At 42.3% G+C, this 23,687-nt stretch overlaps 1 protein-coding gene across 5 annotated transcripts in view; it reads left to right on the top strand.

Moving 5' to 3' along the window:
- The first annotated feature begins 4,102 nt into the window (after positions 1-4,102).
- Positions 4,103-23,687, top strand: part of CYTIP (cytohesin 1 interacting protein) — a 70,247-nt gene continuing 50,662 nt past the window's right edge. For 3 of the 5 annotated variants that reach the window (XM_045781654.2, XM_045781627.2, XM_087860860.1), the window contains exons 1-3: positions 4,103-4,206; positions 5,137-5,233; positions 5,697-5,825. In XM_045781654.2, the coding sequence (XP_045637610.2) occupies positions 5,823-5,825 (3 nt within the window). In that variant the 5' untranslated portion in view covers positions 4,103-4,206; positions 5,137-5,233; positions 5,697-5,822. Of the gene's footprint in view, positions 4,207-4,283; positions 4,562-4,905; positions 5,028-5,136; positions 5,234-5,696; positions 5,826-23,687 lie in introns of those variants that run through there. The other 2 variants (XM_087860867.1, XM_087860870.1) reach the window with 2 other exon arrangements.

The raw sequence follows: 23,687 nt of genomic DNA, 5'->3' as shown, positions 1-23,687 counted from the left end.
AAAGGCCTTTGTAGGGTTGAGCAGTGATTTTCAAACTGTTTTAAAAATTTGTTGTTTTGTAATTATTGATGAATAGATTGTTTATGTTTACAGGCTCCTTTTCTTTAAAAAAAAAATCATTGTATAATACCCAGAGGTGTACATAAATCATACGGGTAAAAATGGAACTGCACTCAGTTCCATTGGTTGGAGGAGAGGAGGGGAGGGGAGTGGGCTGGGGAATAATGCAGAGCCTTCCTAACTGACCACCCCATTCCCAGCTGCCACTCCTCTCTGGGAGCCTTTGAGGTACGGGTGACAAACTTTTTGTCCATAGTTTGAAAACTCTGGGATAGAAGATTGCTACGATTTTTCTGCCATCTTTAGAAGCACTGGTTGGTGTCTCCTGTGAACTATGGCGCTCACCCTGCTCCCTTCCATGTTGTATTTACCATGCTACAGCCTGGACTAGAAAGAACGGGGTGTATCTTGTTAGACCCAAGACCTGGTACAAAGACTTCACCTCCTGGTTCATTTAGTGAACGTTTCTTGATGATGATCATAGGACCAGGATTTCCAGAAATTTTCCTGAGATGGCCCCAGAATCGGGCCTGGGGACAAAGAGAGGATTTGAATTAGTGGGCAGAGGTCATTATCTCTTATCAGTGAGGGCTGTGCAGGAACGCCAGCCAGAGGAGGCCATGCAACGGGGAACCATGAGGAGGTTTGGAGGACACAGGAAGATACCATAGGCGCAGGATGGACTGAGGTGGGGGAGGGGCCGACAAAGTCCATTAGTGTAATAGCCCACTGCAACCCAAGACGGCCGAAATCTAGAAACTGAAATGATCACGCTCTGGCTCACATTCATTCCCTCCGGTGGCCTCCCCACAGGTTATTCCCGGAAGATAATTGGAACTGGCTGTTTCCAGGCACCTTAAAGATCAAATCCCAACAAAACGTGGGCAGCCTCCACAGCAAAACTTTCCCCAGCATTCCCCAGTCCCCACCCCGCCAGGCCCTATTCTCGGCTCCAGCCTGAACTCTTTTTCAGCTCCAGCTGAGAAAATGCTGACAGCTCCAATGCGGGAGCGCTCCCCCCGAGGTCCTTGGGCGGGCTGGCCGGCGGCGCCTGCTAGCTGGCTGTTGGTGGGAGCATCCTGCCCTCTGCTGGATTTGGCAGGAAGAATGAATTCGCATTGCCTGCTACGGAATTAATTAGATGAAAAGTTTTTGATTTTCTCTGAAAACAAATATTTGCTTGCATGCCAATGAGGTCTAATTAATCAGGGAGCACATTCTTCAAATGACATGGTTTCTTAGGGGATTTCCAGGTATCCAGGAAAAAATCATTTTCATATGTCTCCTTCCTGCTCAGTAAGCAGGGTGTAAGACAGGCAGTGTGGACATTTTTAAAGAAATGTGAAGAGTCAGAACCACATCTCTAATAATTTTTAATGTATTCATATGGTCCGATGGGATAGAAAGAACTTCAGGAGTCCGGTCAGACTGCTTGGGCTTCATTCTGCAAGATACTCTCGCTGAGACTGAGTCTCTTCAGCTGTCAGGTGTCAAACCCACTTTGAAAGGTTGTCGTGAGTATCAAGCGCGCTAATCACATATACGAAAGGACTTTCCTGTGCTCACTAACGCTGTGGCATTTTATACGCGTGGACTGTGCTCAGGTTCACACAAGAGAAAGCACGCGTGCGCGCACACACAGGCAGATACACACCAAAGAGGTTCACATGAAAGTATCGGGAAACATTGTTTGATTATTGGCTTTTATTGACTTCCTGAAATTGATTTTGGGTAAAACTAGAAAACAGATACCAATATTTCAAATCTAGAGAATGAAAGGAGCCTTCTTAAACATATTGAAAGAAAGCAGGATGCCCTTAACATAATTTTTGTAAGTGGGCCTGGAGACAGAGCAACTTTTTACTAAGTAGTATTTACCTTCGAGCGCCTATCATCATGTTCTGTACAACCCATAAGAATGCCTATACTTCTCACTTTCATAAACAGAAAAATGGCCAAAATGAATTCTAAGGAGAATCTTGTACAGGAATCCAATCCCTCCCTTCCCTCCTTTCCTCTTTTGTTCTGGGTCCTTCTCTATTCCGCTCTGTCCTAGTCTCTTCCTGTTTGATTTGAAGCCAGAAATAAGTTCTTTCTATTAGCATTGCCACTGCTGGCGAGGCTGAGCCATTTCTTGTCCCCTACAGCAATTCCATAAGCATACCTACCCTTTTCTCTTCGGTGCTAATATTACCGTGGGAGTAGAATATGGTCCCAGCTCTTAGGTCGTTGGTCATCCAAAGGGTGAAAACTTGAATGACAATGGTGTTCATATTAATGTGGTAGCTCTTTAATAAAAAAAAAAAAGATTTTAACTGAAAATTTGTTTGATTTTATTCTCTTCATTAGCAGCTCTGCTTAATAAAGGGTTTTAGATCTCCCATTTGTGCTTGCAGCTGGGAGTAAACCCAGGGGTAATTGCTCTCCTTGCCAGCCTCAATAAGTGCTATATTGATGTTACACAGAACTTGTAACTTCAAGAAGAATTTAATACTAGTTGCTGAAGATACAAAGGAATAAGATACGATCTTGACACATGAGATATTCAGGCTTTAGATACCTATATCAATAAATATGTGGTAAGGGGGTGATGTGGGAATTGAGGAAGAAATAACCAGAAGTCATCTAATCTTAAAGAATGAAATATTTTCCAGGTGAGCAAAGTGTGCGTGTGTGTGGGGGGGGGGGGTTGTGCGGTTGGAGTAGTAGGCAAGGGAGCAGTCTTCAAGGCAGTGTACCAGGTAAGTATGATATAGTTCTATGGAAATCTACTGTCTGTAGAATAACAGGGAGGGTGAGCTTGAGGCTGGAAAGGTAGTTTGGGGCCAGATGAAACCCCTACTTAAGAGGTAAGATATGGAGCTTGAATCCCACTGGGTATGTGTGTTAAACAATACATTTGAATGGCGAATCAATATTATACCCCTATAATATTCCATTAGTCAGGGAAGTGTTTACTAGGGAGGAAAGTTGGGCTTAAGGTGGTATTATAATTCCCTAGTCTTTAAAAATATGTGTAAGTTGCTGCGAGAACTGCACTAACCTCTATGTTCCATACAAACTGGGTTGAATTAGTGACTCCCGGAGCAGACTAGAATCCTTACTTAGTATCTTTAAAACACACCAGCTTAAGTCCTTTTTGATGCATCAGAGAGTCATGCATTTTTTAAAAGTAGTTATGTCTAGTTAATCTTAGATAACCATATACTCTAAAATATCTGGAATCCAGTGCCTGAAGGGAAGGGTTTACAAATGGCATCAGTCATTTCCTATAGCCAACCTGCCATTTTTTTCACATCAAATAAAAGGAGGTCAGGAAAAGACGTGTGGATAAAGGCTCTCTGCTTCACCAAACATGCTTGCTCATCTCACTAATAATTTTTAAAAAGCCGGATTATTTATCTAAACAGCTTGGCGTGATTTTACTGATCCTAATTCTCCTTGTCTCTACTATAGTCATCCCATAAACATCGCAAGAGGCAGGATTGCTCACAATAAAGCTTTGTTTAGGGCATCTTAAGAGGAAAGCACTTTGAATTGATATTCTCATTCCTATCCTCATAATGAGATTTACAGGTGACTTAAAAAAAATTTTCTTTTGTGTATTTGCTCAGCACTTAGCACATTACAGACATTCTGAAGAATGGAGCACATTCCATTAAACAATTTGGACAAAAGTAACGTGTAACTAAGTGTAAGTCGTGTAACCTGGTGCTTAGTGCCCCCACTGCGGCTGTAGGAGCACAGACCGTGTCTGTCCTGTTTGTTCTTCTACCAGTGGTACCCGGCACATAGCAGGTGCTCAATAAACATCTGAGGAATGACGAAACAATGCACAGACTCTCTTTTCGGGTGACTTTGCTTGCCGTGGTTATCCTAAGGGCACAATAAAGTAATACTCCCTCCATGACTACTTGGGCTCATGAGTTAATGTTTGCAAAGCGCTTTGAACTTCTTGGGAAAAAGAATGATGTTTTTGTTGGCACTGTATCATGTTTGCAGTGGCACATGAATTACTCCTCCTTCTCTTCCTCCAGCTGCTCGCACTGTGCCCTCCCCCAGCTCCATGCCAGGCCAGGATCTCGCAGAGGACAGCTGCACTGCTCTTCCTGCCTTCCTCCAGCCCCCTCCAGCCCTCCAGGAGAGGTAGGGACAGAGCAAACCCTGGAAAAATTTCTCCCAGGCCTCTTAAGAGACTCCGGGAAAATGGAATTCGGGTGGATCCTAAGGACTCTTAGAGCAGCTGGGGTAGAGAGGGATGCAGGTTCTTGGCCAGCCGTGGAAGAAGCTGGCAGGTTAGACAGGCCGGTCCGTGAGGACTAGATTCTGAAGGAGAACTAGAGGGCGTCATACAGGCCACTGGGAGTACGTGCCAGCACACGTGATTTCTTTAGTGTATATAGTTTTAAACACATAATACAAAGCCTCGACTAGTAACCTGGCCGAAAATACAGTTTCGTTACAAGGACCTCCGAAGACAAGCCCGATTGCTTTTATATGGGTAAAACTTTCAATTATTAGGACTACTTTCTCCATAATTTTTAAATATTCAATAACGGCAAATAATAGTATTCTATTTCACAACAGATAGAGGCTTCAATGTTTCCCAATGTATTTATGACTACAAAAATTGCCTTTATTTTTAGGAACTCAGTAATTAAGCAGTTCAAGTGTGATTTGGGAAACAAGAGTTTTTGTTTTTGTTTTGCTTTGTTTTGTTAAGAATGTCTGTCCCTTATGAACAAATTCGAGAAAAAGAGGCTTGTGTGTTTTTCGGGTTACAATATATTAACTTTCCACTGATCACACACAACAACTATCTCAAAGTAATGCAGGGAGAGCTGGTTACAGGCAGAATAACCAAATGGGCTATCAGAGGCAGGGTTTGCCTTAAAGGCAGGAACAGCTCCTGTTTTCCACAACTTTGAAGTGACTTGTTTTCCAACCCACTTCATGAGGTTTCCTCTGTGTGTGGAAAATTTTCCATGATATAGATTTATTTTTTTCCATGATACACATTTATATGCTTGTTGCTGTGCATGTAGCAAATATGTTCTTTCTCTATATCATTCCTAGGGACTGGAAATGAATGTTTGTCGAGAAAAACTAACCCGGTTTTCTGTTAAAAAGACCACGTAAACGATGACTCTTTTGCTTCAAAGAAAAATCTCAGGTAAGTCTGGCTTTAGTTGACGGCATGAAGTTAACCAAAAGTCTTGCATTTTGTTTAAACAATTACGAAAGGAAATTTCTCTCAATTAAATTGGGCTCATTAATCTGAAAACAAACACAGAGTATATTTATAGTTATATAGGCAGGATTTGAAACTCTGAGAGCTTAGTGTCCCCGTAAAAGCCACATGTGAAACATTTATTTGGGAGTGACTCCAGATAAGAAATGCTTTCTTTCTCCACTTGATTCATTGTAAAATGAAGAACCCTGATTTTCCATTTGTTCAGGGCTTGAAAATCACATAGGCGTTATTGACTTTTTATTGGTTTTTCTTCCTCTTTTTATTTGTGAGGTATTTGATACTAGGCAGTTTGCCCATGTCCTAAAATAAACAGATGGGATCTCCCTTCAGGAAAGAGGAGGAGGGCAGTATGAATTAGGGAGAGATCAAATTTCTTTTTCAGAATGTTAGTGTCCTGCGGTATTGGAGGGGGCTGTGAGCTCACCTAGAGAAGTCAGCAGGAAGGCTCGTCTGCCCGGCTCACAGACCAGGAGGAAATCACCGTCTGAGATTTGCCAATCAAAGTTCTATGGTAAGTTTGAATTTGGAATGTGTGTGTTGATTCTCATTTTGCATTATTTTGTTGCGGTCGGGAGGGGATGAAGTGAACAAGGTTTAATGAAGTGTTATATATTAAGATAAATGAAATATTGAGGGAGTTATTGCTGGGAATTCCTCATTCAAGTGTTTAATGCGTAAGCTGATTGGCTTTTTCGGGTTTCTTTCCAAAATATTTAGGACTTCTACTTTTTGATATTCGGTCTGTCTTTTTTGTTCTTGCTGTTCTTGTTACTAGAATTCTCCTTTTTCTTTTTTTTTTTTTTAAGATTTTATTTATTTATTCAACAGAGATAGAGACAGCCAGCGAGAGAGGGAACACAAGCAGGGGGAGTGGGAGAGGAAGAAGCAGGCTCATAGCGGAGGAGCCTGATGTGGGGCTCGATCCCAGAACGCCGGGATCATGCCCTGAGCCGAAGGCAGACGCTTAACTGCTGTGCCACCCAGGCGCCCCTAGAATTCTCCTTTTTCTAAATAGGGTCCGCGGATTTGGTGGTAGGGATGAATTCTGTAAGGCAGATGCTGAGTTTGTGACAACCTGACTATTTTTGGTCATAGCCAGAAGGCCCAATAAATATGGGATGTGATATTACAGCAAGGAAAAGGGAAAAGAGAAAGGAATGGACTAGAAAGGTGGAAGTTCTTCTTAAGAGAAAAGAAAAGGAAGAGCTGGTGAGGTGCCAGTTTAAGTTGGCTGAGCCCTGGAGCTCAAACATGTTACCCTAGTGAGGAAGACAGTGTAGGGCTGCTCATGGAAATTCACTGAGAGTGCGTGTGTGTGTGCGTGTGTGTGTGTCCTTAGCCTTGTATCATGAACAAAGAATAAACAATCAAATATTTATTGAACTAAAAAGGTATCTCTTTTTGTAGCTGCTGCAAGAAATAAAAAGGTCAGCAAACTAGTTGCTCTCAGGTCCGCTTTGTGTGATGGGCTTGAAGAAGGTAGGCAGAACCCAGACAGAGGCAGCTGAAACCCAATTGAGTAAGTTGCAGCCAGAAGGTGAGCCGTGAGCAGATGACCAAGTGTTCCCTCAAATCATCATTACGGTAGTCACACTTTTAGGTTAGACCCCCAGGGATCAGGGCATTGTCGCCAGGAAAGTTTTGTTAAAGGACACTGGGTGTCAAAGGCACAGGGCAGTGGATCTCAAACTTTTAAGAATGACAAGTGTTCAAGTTCCTGGTTCCTCGGTTTTACTTGAAGTGATTCTGATTCAGGAAGTCGGGGTGGGGGGGTGGGGGAATATCCCTGGGGATCTTCATCTTGTAAAAGATGTGGGTGTGGAAGGGCCTCACTTTTGAGAAAAATGTGTGGGGTTTCTCTAGCTTGTTTTTTTTAATAATAATTTTTTTTATTATATTATGTTAGTCACCATACAGTACATCCCTGTTTTTGATGTAAAGTTCCATGATTCATTACCTGCGTATAACACCCAGTGCGCCATGCGATACGTGCCCTCCTTACTACCCATCACCAGCCTATCCCATCCCCCTAGCTTGTTAACCTCATTGGAGGACTGTTGGTTTGAAGACCGCCAGGAGCCTGGCTCTGAGAGAGACTCATGGCCGTTGAGATGAAGAGGCAGAGCCTTTATCACACAGACCTGGGTTTGCATCTCCTGTGGCTTCGCACAAAATACTTTCCTTATCTGAAATTCAGGTTTCTCCTTTTTAAAAGAGGACAACCATATTGTCTACCTCTGGGATTTACAGAAATAATGCGCACAAGGGCTTAGGAGAGCAGCACAAAATAATGCAATTAGTAAATACTACCTCTCGTGGTGGGGAGAGAAGGGAAATGTCAGTGATAAGTCCTCTATGGCCAGGAAAATGGTTTGGGGCAGACAGAGCTAAGGTGTAACCAACGAGCAGGCTAGTTCTTGGATCTTGCGGGTCCAGGGGCAAGGTCTGAAAATAGAGCATAGAACGGAAAATGCACCAACGTGAGGGTGGGAGACACACTTTCTTACCATTACAAAAGTTTCCCAAGAGTGGTAATAAGCAACCCAGAGGGCACGGTTAATTGGAATTGTAATTGATCCCCAAATAGTATTTAAGTCAATAGTTAATTGATTTTCCTCAAGAAAACCTTATAAGAACTTCTAGAAGGGAACAAAGTGAAATGCATCAAATTCAGTGATTTGTTCATATCTGCCACCCACTCTACATGGAAGGAGTAATGAATGACAAGAAAAATGGAAAGGAACAGGGACCACAAATCATAAGGCTGTAATGAAATGAAATCCTTTTCTGGTAATTCAGTGTGATGTCAGGTTGTACTGAACCGGCTGGCTCGCTTGCATGTGACAGTTGCCAGGTGCTCTCCCAAGATGAAGCATGAAGGGTAGAGGAAACAGTTACGTGCCTTTCTTCAAAGACAAAGATAAAATTTAGAGGCATTTAAATGTATGCTGTGACTGAAACAGCCAACAAATTAATGGATGGGGGATATGAAGGACCAGTGGGGGTGGGATGCGACCAGACCGTCCCTAGGCAAGTCAGTTAGCCTCTTTGGACCTTATTTCCTCTCTAAGCGCTCTTCTAGTCCTGATGCATTGTGATAAGGCGTAGATGGTGGGACAAATCCCAATGCTTTCACATTTTCACCTGGGAAGTAGTCCCTAAACTAGGGTACCTAAGTTATTACCAAATGCTAGCTATTTTGAAGAATTTTGTTTACTCTGAAATACAAATTTTTCAGTGATTTTCCGTAAACTCAAATTTCAACTGAAATGTATTTTAACCAATGCTGTTATTTCTCTGGATGTAACTGATATCTTCTCAGTAAATAATCATGATAATGCATGATAATGACAAATACATTATGAAGAAAGACATGCTAACAGTAGCCACCATTTTTTGAGCACTTACGATCTCCTAGGTATCAGGCTTGATATATTTCCTCTTTGACCCTTATACAAATTCTGTTAGGAGACATCATTGTGGCAATTTTCTATGAGGATTTTAAGAAGTCACAGAGGCAGCAAATAGTAGAGTTGGGATTAGAATCCAGGTCTTTCCAACTCTAAAATCCACGTTTCCAGTCCTGTGATACCATAAACCTGCTCTACTAAGTGCATTTGTAGTAAGCCTGTAGAGTTTGCTCCTTGATTCACGGTCTTCCATTATTCAAAAATACAATGAGAAGTGTGTGTTCTTGTCCTCCTCCTTCATTTTTCACTTGTGAGCACTTTAGGGGAGCACTTTTCCTAACAGCAATATCATTTATCTGTCTATCTATCTATCTATCTATCTATCTATCTATCTATCTATATCTATCTAATTTTTACTTTGAGCACTGAGTTTACTGGCTAGTCTGAACTTGCCAGCAGGCATATACATAAAAGTAACAATTTTTTTCTTCTCCAGTTACTTAAGCTCGGTCAAGTTTCCCCTTTCCTTGGGCAGACACCATGATCTTTGTTTTTTTTTTTTCTATAAAAATGAAAACAAAACACAACTAACTCTGTGCTATAAAAATTCAATCTCAGTCCAATTTAAAAGTATCTCCTTTGACATCATCCATCAGTGTAAGGTCTTAGAATGAAAGGATGGGCTGTAGTGTGTCTCTGGGATACCATCTCTCTCCCTCGCCTGGCTACTACGGTTGGAGGAGATTTGGGGTAGGGAGGAAGGAGAAGAAAAGGACAAGTTTCTCACATTTCATGGTGAAGTTTTCATCCTTCCTCTGTTCAAGATTTTAACTCTTTCTCTGGTTGATGTTGAGCGGTGGGCTGAGGACCTGTGTATGGTAGGCAGCCACATGACAGTTTTCAGAGTGCCCTTCGAGGGCCTCTCCAAATTACTGAAACAGGAGATCCAGCTCCAGGAAGATCTTATACATGTAAGATCCTACCACCCAGCCTCCTGCTTCTGGGTCTGCTCAGTCAGCAGCCCACACTTGGTCATGGAATATGGCGAGATAACACGAACTGGTTTCTTCCCCTGAGTTCGCTTGGCCCACAGACAAAAGCTTGCAAGTTGCCCCAGGCTCTGCCCTCTCTCTTGGGCTCTTTTTTTCCCCTCAGTTCAAATAGATACAGTAAGTGAACTGACAAGGCCACTGTCTATGCAGATGTCAAAGTTAGCCAGGACACGCTGGCATCCCCTTCCCACAGCCCTGCTCCCTGGCTTGAAGAATGGTTCTTCTCTTGGTGTCCCCTGCACTGCACTCAGTGGTGAGCAGTGTGTCCCCGGGGAGTGGATGAAAACCCAGCAGAGTCACTCTCTTCCACCCTTGTCAAGGGCGCCTGACAGCTTTGAAGTCTTGCTGTTTCTCTCCGCTCCAGTCGTGCTTTTAGACCTCACTGGGGAAGGGGAGGGCACAGTTTGGGGTGGCGGTTGAAACCAGCAGAGCCATTTAGCCTTCCCTCAGGGAGCCTGGAAGGAGATGGAGGCTGCGCGTGTTCTCCAGTTTCTTTATCCCAAGGTTGGCGCCCTAATGGCTCATTGCGGGGTGGCAGAAAAACTTACACTTAACAGCTTTGTTACCTTTGTGCACTTCTGGGGGCAAAAAACTTCTTTGTAGAAAACACTGTCAAGAGAATGAAAAGGCAAGCCGCAGACTGGTGGAAAATACTTGCAAAAGACATACCTAATTTAAGATTGTTATCCCAAACGTAGAGAGAACACTTAAAACTCAGCAATAAGAAAATGAACACACTGATGAAATAAATATGCAAAAGATTTGAACAGACTCCTGACCAAGGAAGATATACAGATGGCAAATAAGCCTCTGTATGATGCCCAATATCATATGTCATCAGGGAATTACAAATTAAAACAACAATGAAATACCACTATACACCCATTAGCACAATGAAATCCAAAATACTGACAATACTGAATGCTGGCTAGGATATGGAGCAACAGGAACTCTCATTCATTGTTAGTGGGAACGGAAAACAGCACAGCTACGATGGAAGATAGGTTGGCAGTTTTTTACAAAATAAAAATACTCTTACCCTAAAATACAATGATTGCACTCCTTGATATTTACCTAAATAAGTTAAAAAGCTTATGTCCATAAAAAAACCTGCATAAAGATATTTATAACCATTTTATTCATAATTTCCAAGGCTCGGATACAACTAAGATGTCCGTTAGTGGGTGAATAGATAAACTGTGGTATGTCCGCACAATAGAATATTATTCAGTACTAAAAATAAATGAGCTATCAAACCATGAAAAGAAACGGAGGAACTATAAATGCATGTTACTAAGTTAAAGAAGCCAATCTGAGAGGCTACATACTGTATGATTCTAATTCGATGACATTTTAAAAAAAGGCAAAACAATGGGGACTGTAAAGGTATCAGTGGTTCAGGAGGAGGGAAGGATGAAGAGGTAGGGTGCAGAGGATACGTAGGGCAATGGAACTAATCCGTACATATTACAAGGGTGCATACGTGTCATTATGCATTTTTTCAAACTCCTAGAATGTACAACAGTAAGCGTGAACCCTAATGTAAACTATGGACTTTCAGTGATAATGATGTGACATTATAGGTTCAATGAGTGTAACAGGTCCCCTGGTGTGGGGAGGATAGTGGGAGAGACTGCACGTGCGGGGTAAGAGCTATGTCAGAGCTCTATACCTCTTGTTCCGTTTTTCTGTGAACCTAAAACTGCTCTAAAAAGTAAAGTTTATTAAATATTAATTTATATGAAAACTATTCTTTTAAAATAATTTTTTAAGAAGAGTTTTATTTATTTGAGAGAGCGTGAGTGTGAGAGAGGGAGAGAGCAGGAGTGGGGAGAGAGGCAGAGGGAGAAGAAGAAGCAGACTCCCCACTGAGCAGGGAGCCGGTTGCGGGGCTCGATCCCAGGACCCCGGAATCATAACCTGAGCCGAAGGCAGATGCTTAACCGACTGGACCCTATTAAAACTATTCTTCTAAAGAGTCACAGGGAGCCAAAACAGAGAAACCTGCTTTTCAAACGGATAACAGATTTCTTCACATCTGTATGGGACCCAGTAATCTGTTGTACGTTTGTCCGTCCCTTGGACAGAGAATGCCTAGGAAATGACAAATGCAGTTTCATCTTGCACCTCCTCTCTGCATTTTATGCTCCGAGACACTGCTCCTGAGATGACTAGGCAGCAGCACAGGTGGAGGGCTACAGACACCTCTTCCTGGAAGCCTTCTCCTAGATAGTGCAGCCACCTCAAGGCTGCAGAGAACTCTGCCTCAGTTACCGTTCTGAATGATGTAACTCCACAGTGAGTCATGAGTACCTAAAAAAACGACAGCTGGGATTCTGTTTTCTTAGAACGCTCTTCTCTGTTCACGACTTCAGTTGGTCTTTAGTCGGTAGAAGCAGCAGAGAAAGAACTGAAGCTGTCAGGTCCGACGTGGTGTAGCTCTGAGACATGTAGTCTCCTGGGCAAAACTGGCATCTGACCACGGTAATATAATCTCACATTTAGAGTGGACGTCATCCTGTGCCTAGTCTCTCAGACACCCGCTGTCAATATAACATGTCGTACACAACTAATGAAGAGTTAATATTTGACGATTTCCTACATCTGTCTCTAGGTCATGGGGTTAGAAGTGAGTTTAAATTACATATATACATTTTCTGAAAGTTGTTCTTATGATGAATATGCATTGTTTATCATCAGAAAAAAATAAATCTATTTCCATTTGAAAACTTAGAGAACCCAAAAGACAAACAGATAAAGTAGTTACGAAAGTGTGAAAGATGAGGGTTCAACGGGCTTGCCCTGTTCTCATAGAAGGACGGCAAGTAGCCTGCACTTCTCAGGCACTCTCTATGTGCTCTGCGCTGGTCGGAGCTCATTATTTTACAAACCAATGTAATTTCAGAACCTCACGAGGGAACTAACGTTGGTATGCCCGTTTTACAGAGAAGGACACTGAATCACAGAAAGGCTGTCACCAGCCCATTGTTAGCTAGTTAGTAAGGGGCAGAGTTAAAATCTGAGAACAAGCACTTAGCTCCAGAGCGAGATTCTTTATCACTCTACTGGGTTACAAAAAACAAAATAGTAAGAACAACATTGCATTTGCTAAAGATCAGAGCTCTTAGTGTAAAAAAAATAAATAGACTGGAAATAGAATATAGAAAAGCTTAATAGGAAAAATGAAGCACCATAAACCAGTGAAACAGAAGGTGGGTAATTTTACAGCACTATTTGGGAAAAGTAGCTATTTAGACGTTAAAAATTCGGTTTAGCGTACCCCCCTCCATAAAAATAATTATCCATTTTTACCCAATTCCAATAAATTCAGGAGTTAAATCTAAATAGTTAAACCAAAATAACTTGGAGGAAATATAGATGGGTATCATCTGATCTCTGGATGAAAAAGGATTTTCTAAACTTAAAAGCAATTAAGAAAATCACAGAGGAAAATACTGATGGATAAAATAAATATTTTCTGGATATCATAAGACAGAAAGAAAAGATAAACAGAGAACATATTTAAGAAATTGTAATTTTTCATACACACCTGTAAGAAAACCACAAAGGAGAATGGAAGTGGTTAATAAAATATGAAACATACTCACTCTCTAATAATACAAGAAAGGCAAGTTTTCAAAAATTCAAATTACAACAAAAATTAGGTGGCATTTTTCACAGAGCAAGTTTTAACTGGTAATAATCAAGGTTGTCGGGAGCTCTGCAGGGCGGATGGATGGTTTCATGTACAGTCTTTCTAAAAATAATTTACCAAGAGCCATTGAAAGTTTGAAAACAGCCATATTTTTCAAATCAATATTTTTTTATAAGGATGTATCCTAAGAAAATGGTTCTGTGAACAAATATTTATGTTCAAGTTTTCATCACATCCTCATTTCCAATAGTGAAACATTAGAAAGTGCTTAATATTTAATAAAATTGGATTAGTTGGTAATAACTGGAAAATATGGTGTAGCTATATGGTGGACTAACCCACCACAATTACAATCATGCAAGAGAACATGGTTATTAGATATTGCCCTAAGTGTAACAAAGGAGGATACGTAATTATTTATGCAACCAGTTAAAAATAATAATAAAAAAGGACTTGAAAGATCATGATACATATTCACCATGGTTATAAGTAGTGGGAGGGATTTCTATCTCTTACAAGCTGCCTAAAACAGAGATAATAATGGGGAAAAACTTATTTTCAATAAAAAAATAAGAAGTATAGGGCCAATACAGGGACAAAGGAAAAAGGGCAGATCACTGAAAATGGCAAAAATATGATCTCAAATCAGAGATGATGGCAGAGCGGGAGGAAGTCTTAGAGTGAATGAAAATATTGCAACCATTAATGCTTGTGGCCAGCCCCTTCAAAGCAATAGAGTCAATAGAAAAACCACAAGGACAGTTGCTTCTCTCTCTCCCTTTGGTCAGAGCTGCCAATGCATCCCCTGGGATATGTTGATAGAAGCCAGTGTTCCTTTAAAACAAACCAGTTCTCTGCCCAAACTTATGTTTTTACAGATGTCACATAGATTTTTCAATGTTACCTCTAAAATGTCTGGCTAAGATGTTTTTAAAAGGAATGAGTCTCAGAATTCAGTCTGTAGCATTTCTCTTTGTTTAAGTCTCTGAACTTTCCAATTCATGTTATATTATAAACTGGGGAGGGGAACAGCAACAAAGGTATATGTAATTGGTCTATTAGCTGTTGCCTTCATTTTTCTATAAATACCCACAGAATCGTCTGACTTTTCCCACTGTCATTTCAATTGGACTTTCTAAAATGTCATAGAGAAATTTGAAGCTCTAAATATTTTCTTCAAATGCTTGTCTCTCCCGGGAAGCTGAATGTGTTTATTTCTTGTAGGCTCTGTTCCTTGTCTAGAAGGACTTATTTCCCTGCCTTTTTTTTTTTTTTTTTTTTTTTTGGACTTCAGGAAAAGGATGCAGCAAAAGAAATCGTACACATTACATGTTGATTTTAGGCTCCACTAAAGAATATGATTCGAGTTTGCCTCACAAATTGTTGACAAAAAAAATTGTTTTAATATTTTTTAATAGTAATTTTTTATTATATTGTGTTAGTCACCATACAGTACATGCCTAGTTTTTAATGTAAAGTTCCATGATTCATTACTTGCGTATAACACCCAGCGCACCATGCAATACATTCCCTGCATTTTTAGTTCTCATCTTGACCTCTTGGTTCTAATCAAGCCCTTCCAGAATTGGGCCCTAACATGCTTGTTTTCAGCATACGGGATCCCTGGTCCACATTCAGGTTTATGCTCTCAGTTTCTGTCTCCTCCAGTTACTCTGGGATCTCTTCCTATGTTCCCTTGCACTAGCCTGCCTACCACCACCTAATCCCAGATGTCTGCAATGAGTGGCCATGTACGTAGGCATGGTAGAAAAGAATGTTGTTTTTTTCATTCCTTTTTTGGGAGGTATCAATGTATTTGGTTCAAACATGAATGTAATCATTTCTAATAAATGAACAGAAATAAGGTGTATTTAAAGCTGTATTTTCCATTGAGTCATCACTGAGCTGTTTTATACAGAGAACATTTTCTTTCCCCTCTCTTAGTAACATCCCGTGGGCTTCTCCCTCAGCCCAGGATGGGAGGTTCTGGCTGCTGGATCTCAAAAGGTGATGTCGCCGATGCCAAGGCATGAATCATCATGGCATGTGCATTGCCTCACAGCTTTGCTCTGTGGCACCTAGGAGATGATGCGTGTGAATTCACACTCCTCCATGTTCTCTTTCTTTCCTCTCTCATCTCTATTTTCTCTCTAAGGGCAGTTTTGGCTGTCACCAAACACTGTCCCCCAAGTGCCAAATTTTCAAATGCAAATGGGGTTGTGCCTATTTATAGGAACCGCTTGTCTCTTGGGCCAGTTCATCCTTCAGCAAGCACATGCCTACTGGTGGTATAGCTGTGATTTTAGCGGCTGTTTTATAAATACAGAAGTCACGAACACAACTGTAAAATGCTACTTTAAAATCAGAATGTCTGTAGGTAGGTTCAGATGCCTGTGGAGTCACTCAGTCCCTTCAGAAGTATGGAGCCGATTTAGCCTGGGCTTGTCCTCCGTGTCACATATGCCCCTTTGTTTCTTGTTAGAAGTCCTGGTGCTCGTCACCTCGCAGGTAACCCCGCCACTTGCGTCTGCCTCTAGCATTCAGTAATTCGTTCAGCGAATCTAAGGACAGCGCCAATCGCCAGGCATTCTGGTAGGCGCTAGAGACACAAGTGAAAAAGAATTGAGACCCTGCCCTGAGGGAGCTTATAATCTGTTGGAAAATACAGAAAAGAAAGAGCCAGTTAATAATATGGTGTGGTAAGAAAAATCGCCCATGTTGTAGGAACGTGAGTACAAAAGAGGGACGCTAAGAATGGCTTTGGAGAGGGTGGTTCAGGGAAAGTCTCCTAGAGAAGCAATCTAGAACCTGAAGGAGAGGGACCTAAACTGCGTGGGTCTGATGCCTTCAGGTCCCTCCTCCACGGGGGGGGGGGGGGGGTACCTGCATGATGCGCGTGACCCAGGAATGCACAGGGATTCCAGAAGCACCGGGGTGAGAGGGCAGTAAATCACGGAAACCAAATCTGGCCAGGCTCTGGGAAAACAACAACCATGAATCTCTGGTTTGGGTGGTGTTTTGGTTTGCTAAAATTTAGGGGCATTTTCTCAGTGTTACTAAATACACGTTAAACAAAAACTATATGTAAATGGTGACTTCTTTTTTGTGAACAAAAATCCTGAATCCTGAATGTGTCTTGCTGGATCCCAGGGTTCTTGAGGTGTCCAACTGCAGATCTAACTTTGCGAGAAGTTAGCATGAGGCTCAGACGGACCTCTGAGAATGGACCCACCTGGTGACTAACCCCATTCGAGAGAATCTGTGCAGACAAGGCTGAAGCGATGCTGCCAGGTCCCCGGGATGCCTCCTGTAAACTCTTCTTCGTTCTCAGCTTCTTTGAACCTTTGTATCCTGATGCTGGCCACATTGCTCTTGAACTTGATATGCCTGTAATGTCCAGGGTCTCCACTTAACTCCTCCCTTCTCATCATTCTCCTGTAGCATCCCAAATCGCCTCAATGTCCCCCCAACCCCCACTGCTAACTACTACTACTACGGCTCTTGCATCAGCAGCCACTGCTTCCCCTACGCTTAGACTCCTACTACTTCTCCTACTTCTACCTCTCCTACTACAACTACTCACACCACTATTTCTACTACTACTACTATTTTACTTTTTAAAGATTTTTTTTCATTTATTCATTTGAAACACAGAGAGAGAGAACGAACACAAGCAGGGGAGGAGCAAGGGTAGAGGGAGCAGCAGACTCCCCACTAAGCAGGGAGCCCGATGCGGAACTTGATCCCAGGATCCTGGGTTCATGACCTGAGCCCATAAAGGCAGACACCCAACCGACTGAGCCACCCAGGGGCCCCCTGTGCTTTTACTGCTGATGCTACTGCTACCACCACTTCTACCCTTCCTCTTCTTACCACTACTACTAAAGCTTTTTGTTGTTGTTGTTGTTGAGTGACTATGTTCTAGGCTCTGTCCAAAGCATCTTTTCATATCTGCAGAACAATCCCACCAACACAAATATATTATCTTCGTTTTGCAGGTGAGGTTACCGAGGCGCAGGGTTTAAAAAACTTTGGTTCATGGAATATTATTCTAAGCTTACAGAACATGTTACAAGTTAATATACACTATGTAACAGCAAAGAGCTATTGAGCTCTGTTTAGAATTCCTGTGATTCAGAAGGTCCACGTGTCCTCTCAGCACCTCCTGGTCTGTGACCTACTGGCAGCAACATGACAAGAACAGCACGGTGGTTTTGACAGTTCTCGCCGCTTTCAAGGTATCTCAGTCTTGGGCTGCTATAAGAAATACCACAGACTGGGTGACTTCACCAGCAAACATTTATTTCTCCCAGTTCGCCCAGTTCAGGGAAGTCCAAGGTCACAGGGCCAGCATGGTTGGGTTCTGCTGAGAGCCTTCTTCCTTCATATGATGAAAGATCAGAGAGAGAGGCAAGCTCACTTGTCTTTTCTTATAAAGGCACTGATCCCATCATTAGGGCTCCACCTTTATAATGTAATTACCTCCCCAAGGCCTCATCCTCAAGTACTGCCTCAATAGGTACTAGGGTTTCAATATGTAAATTTGGCGGGGGTGGGGATGTAACATGCAGTTCCTAATACAAGGCAAACAAAGGGTTTTCTTTGGGCACAAGTGGGCCTCATTAGAGGAGAAACGCAGTCCCGAAGACTCCAGAGTCAGCTGTCGGTGAGGAGCCCTGAACACTCCATCCTGGGGTGGGAGTGTCACTAGGAGTTCGTTTTCTGTTTTGCTTTCTTTCTGTTTTTGTTTGTACTGTCTGCTGAGTGTTGGTTGTCATGGGCTTAGAGATGTTATTTCTTGGCCAAAAAGATAATCTGAGATACTGTGGTTGAAACCACCCCACTTGGGGACAGGGAAAGAGGTGCCTGGATTATCAGATCAACATTGTTAACATCAGCGATTCCTACAGAACCCTGCAAAAATATGGACTCTTTGACATACTCTAAAAGTTTTATTATTTTTGAAAAACCACTTTTTTATGGAAAAAGAATTTACTTATTGTAAGAATGCATAACATAAAGAACACATAAACTAATTAGAATTTCCTGCCTATGCGAGGTGTGGGGCTGGGTGCATGTGTGCACTTTAACAAATGGATTAGAAAGGGTAGAAATTCCTTACTTACAGGGGCTGAAGACAGAGCAGGCGTCAAGTTGGTTCTATTCCCATCACTGAAGAGGCACTTTCAGTGATGGAGAAAGAGGCATGGCCTGCATGGCTAAGAATGGAAGGTGCATTCAACCTCAGACCACGAGTTAGTGCGGCTCTATCTCTTGTTGTTTTGAAGGAATGTCAACCTCAGTAGACATCTTCCCCGCCCCAACTTTACTGAGGTATAATTGACAAAATTGTAAGATATTTAAAGCGTACAGCATAGAGGCGCCTGGGTGGCACAGCGGTTAAGCATCTGCCTTCGGCTCAGGGCGTGATCCCAGCGTTATGGGATCGAGCCCCACATCAGGCTCCTATGCTATGGGCCTGCTTCTCCCTCTGCCCCTCCCCCTGCTTGTGTTCCCTCTCTCGCTGGCTGCCTCTCTCTGTCAAATAAATAAATAAATAAAATCTTAAAATAAATAAATAAATAAATAAAGCGTACAGCATGATGATTTGACGTATGTACACACTGTGAAAGGGTTTCCTGCCTTGAGTTAATTATCACATCCATCACCTCACCTATTTATTCCTTTCTTTGGTGTGGGAGAACACTTAAGTTCTACTCTCCTGGCAAATTTCAATTATATAATGTAGTGTTAGCGACTCCAGTCCCATGTTATACATGAGATCCTCAGACCTTATTCAACTAGACTGAGAGCCTTCTTGTTGACGCACCCCTTGTGCTGAAGACTTGTGATAATAGGGTACTTATGAGATACAAAAGAGAATCATTGACTCGTGGCTATCTGAACAGGACCTCCCTTTCACGTCCTTTTCCAGAATGTTGCCATAGACAGAGACAATGAAAAGCAGGGGAAAATGGTCTGGAGGAGGGCTGGGGATGACCAGGGTATCACAACAATCCTGTGTACAATGATGCTGATTATTATTTTTGCTGGTGGCTTGAACCAAATTTCAGAAGTCCCTGCTAAGTGTTGCCACCAAATCTTTAAGGCAATGCTTTTCCCCTTCAGACACTTCACATAGAGCTAATTAGGGATGCTTCATGTCCCTATCCAATCCCATCCTATGTGTCAGGGAGAACTCCGAGTATGCAGTTTGTACAGTTTGTATACTCATTACAATTCACACGGACATTTGTTCATATTCAGCACCCAGTGATGGAATCAGCAAGATTGGTTTGTTACATAGTCATTCTCTTGGCTTGTTTAATTTTATCCCTGTTTATACCAAAAGGGATTTAAAGTGGCTACATTTTAGTAAAATTGAATAAGTTGGCTCTTGACCACATTTAGCATGATTTCTCTTTTCTTTTACTATTTTTGTTGTTGTTTAATTCATTGTGAGCGTAGAGAGTTCTCTTGCATTGGAGAGGCTGGTGTCATCTCTAAGTAAGGAAAGGAAAATGGAGCTTTAAAACTGTGCCTGAAATGCCAGAAATTTGGAGGAGATGAAACACCTGATTCATAAGAAAAGACATCAGGCCCAGTCACCTTTAAGGAGCTGAAATAATAGTCCATCTGTTTCTAAGATACTTGGGGAAGTTAAATCAAACAGGAAACAACAGAAGTTTCCGAGTCAGAGAGGAGCTGCTTGTTACTCATTTGCCTTTGCAAGCACAGTGATGATGCCATTGCCCTACAACATACAGCACTTAAGATGACTCATTGTCAATTATGAAAATACTATGGTGATACTTTCGCATCATGTCATCTCATGGGCAACTTCGCCTTCTCCGTGTCTTTTAGAGTACTCCAGCCCTTCGTACCTCTAGACCTAGCTTGTGTTTTCACAAACGTTTCAGAACATGGGGCACTCTGAGGAAAAAGACGTCAACTTCACTCTCTCTATCTTTTGGCTGACCTACCGCATCCTATGTAACTCGAATGGGGAAACTACACATGAGAACAAGTGGAACGATCATGTTCCTCGGCCATAAGTGAGACAAAGCTCAGCTTCTCAAAATACAGGGAAAACTGAACGTTAGATGCAAAATTACTGTAAATACTAATCTTGGCCTCCTGTGGATGGCGGTCATCTGTAAGATGCAGACAACTTGTTACACCCAATGAAAACCATGAAGGGGAAGCAGAGTGGGGAAGTGGGATGGAAAGTTTTCAGTTAGTGGTCTCTTCACATTTTGGAAAAGGAGTAGGTCGATGTGGCATTGGCAGAAGTTGTCACGTTGAAATCACTCAGTCATATGCTCTCTCTTGTAATGTGCCTACGGCCGCTGGTCCCTTTTTACCCTTTCACCTTCACAGGAGAGAGAATGTGTCTCTTCTTAAAGCAGCAGTCTGAGTCTGCAACTTGGGACCCTCCGTCCACATGCCATGGCAACGCTCAGCAGTTCAGGATTGCTTAGATCTTTGTATTCGTGTTTGTCGAGTGCTTCCTCATGTCAGGTACTCGTGCAGCACCGGGCTATTCACAGAACCCTACGAGGCTGGCACTGTTTCCTACAGAGGCCGACACTGAGGCATGGCTTCATTGCTTCATTGCTTTCTGGGCCCATAAGCTGCTAGCAGCAAGAGATTATCTTTCTCCCTCAAATTACTTTATCATTATTTTAGACACTTAAACTGTTTTTGAAGTTACAGAACTAAGTATGTATATAAATAAGGCAAGGCTTAAAACATATGAGGAGATGGACAAAAAGAAGTCTTCCCTCCCTCCCACCTAAGGGCTACTTTTAATTAAACTACTTTTAATTTTAATGTATTCAGATATTGCCTCTGCATAAACCAGGATGTAGACACATATACGGCACATTCATTTTCATTTGTGGATCTCTTTAAGTCCTTGTGTCGTATATACCTTGACATATTATAGTCGTTTGTGAACATGCTTATTTCCCTAAATTGACTGAGCCCTGTGAGGTCCCGCTATGCATGCTGTTCTGGTTATCTGTTATTAGGTAACAAGTGGTCCCAAGACTTAGAGGTTAAAACTAACGACATTTTTTTTTATCGCGGATCTGCAATTTGAGCAAGACTCAGGGGAAACATCATCTTTGCTCCACTCAGCATCCGTGGGGATGGCTCAGAAGCTGGGGCTGGAATCATTTGAAGGCTCACCTGCTCATATGTGGGTGTTTGATGCTGGCTTCCAGCTGGGACCTCAAGTGAGACGGAGGCTGGGACACCCACACATGGTCTTTCCATGGAGCTGCTTGGCTTCCTCAGAATATGGTGGCTGGGTTGCGTGCATCCCGAGAGAACAGGGCACAAACTATATATGTATATTTTTTATAATGTCCCTTTGGATGTCAGAGCATTGTTTCTGCAGTAGCCACAGCCTTACCTAGACTCAAGGGGATAGAAAGTATATCCTGCCTCTCAAAAATCACACTGTAAGGAAAGTGTGTGGGATAGACTATATTGATGAGTCCATCTTTAAAAAGTACAATTTGCCTCAAGTAGCTTTTCATATTACGCTCGTCCCTCTACTATCCTGATTTATCTCATAGCTTTGCATGTAGCAGATGCTCAATTAATGTCCACAAAACTGAATTGTTGAATCCCGGGTAGGAGGAGGAAGACGAAGAAGTTTTCTGCACTAAGCTGGGCTAACAAGGGTGGAGAAGTGGTGGCTGGTGCTCGGGAAGATACTTCCCCATAACCTCAAAAGGAGCATTCAGGTACAAAATCTTACCAGACACAATAGCTAGGGGTTGCTGACAAGCTGCTTATAAAATGACTCCCCTGTGGTAACCAGCAGATGCCTTTCAGCTGTCTTCTTTGTCCAAAGAGTGTGTGAAAAGTGCCATTTGACTGTGCAGGAGAAACTGGGACTAGTGCTGTGCTGAGTTTCATGTGAGCAGGTGCACAAACCCTGCATCCTCTGGGGACCGCAGGCAGCGCCTGAAGCCCTGCCCCTTCCTAGCAAAGCTCACCTGAATTGGTCGAAAGTCTGAGCAATGGTTTGGCAGTGGTTAAATGAGGATGAAAGTGAAAGCCTGGGTAGGAAAGATGAGGCCCAAAGGTCCAGGGTGTGTCCTATTGGCTCTTACACTTCGTGGAAATAGTTATTATAGGTGCCTATGAGAGAAAAGTCTGGTCACGAGGGGATCTGCTGGCCTCCTGGTACCGACACTAGGTCTGTAACGGCCACTGAGGTCTGGCATCAGAGACACATCTTTTGACCAAGCAAAGAAGAGTAGGCTATGCAGAGGGAGACGTGAACACAAGAGGGAAGTCCCTATTCACAGAATTTGTTTCAAAACCCATTCCTATGATGTCTTATTTTGTCTTTTTTGTTTCTCTCTCTTCTCCTCTGTCCTGCCTTCATCCTCTCACATGCGGCTTCCTCACTCAGCCCTTTACCTGCTCTGCTCACTAGACATTGGCATGCTTGTCGTCTCTTGTTGTCATATCACTCAATCCGAAAACCCCAAATCAGACCAGCCTGACCCCTGGGAATAATCTTTCTCCCACCTCCTGCCACGTTCACATGTGCACCTGTGTACACATACTTGTCGTCTCCCTCATAGGGGTTTTCACTGGGGCATTCAAGCTCCAAGGGTTCTGCTCTTCTTCCTAGTTTGGCCTTGGTAGAGTGAGAGCATAGAATCATTGAGGTTCTGTGATGATGTGCTTACAAGAGCTTAGACCAGAGATATAACTTTAAAAGAGTTTGTGCTCATATTTAAGCGCATTTAGAAAAAAAATCTATCAGTGAGACAAGGGCAATATCTTTGGCTAAATGTTTCTGGATACCTGTAGGAGCTTTCTGTCATATTGCCTACGCTGACTTTTCCACCCATATGGGAACGCATTGTATAGTTTGACTCCATTTCCCCTTTAGTTTATTATTTTTAACATGTAAACTCCTTTACTGAAACATTACTTTTGAATAGGTCATTAAAGGCCAGCCTTCAGTTGCCTACCAATCACTGTCCACATTCTTCGTCTACCAATAAGATTCACTAGTAGAGTATGACTCCTTGGTAACCATTGGGAGTGTCTCATACAGGAAAAGGAAGCAACTCAAACAAATTTCATGACAGTCTTTGGACACTCAGGTCAGATCCTCCAGTTGGACATTAGTCTGAAGGGGTGATCAGATTCAAATTATCTAGTTGAGTGTAAGCTACACATTTAGCATGGCTTTCAGAACTATTGTTTTTAGAAAACTACAG

This window comes from Ursus americanus, chromosome 1, assembly GCF_024610735.1.
Source record: "Ursus americanus isolate L20-20 chromosome 1, mUrsAme1.1.p, whole genome shotgun sequence".
NCBI classification, from domain to species: Eukaryota; Metazoa; Chordata; class Mammalia; order Carnivora; family Ursidae; genus Ursus; species Ursus americanus.
Note: the sequence above shows the minus strand (reverse complement) of the source record. Positions and strands in the feature narration are given on the sequence as shown.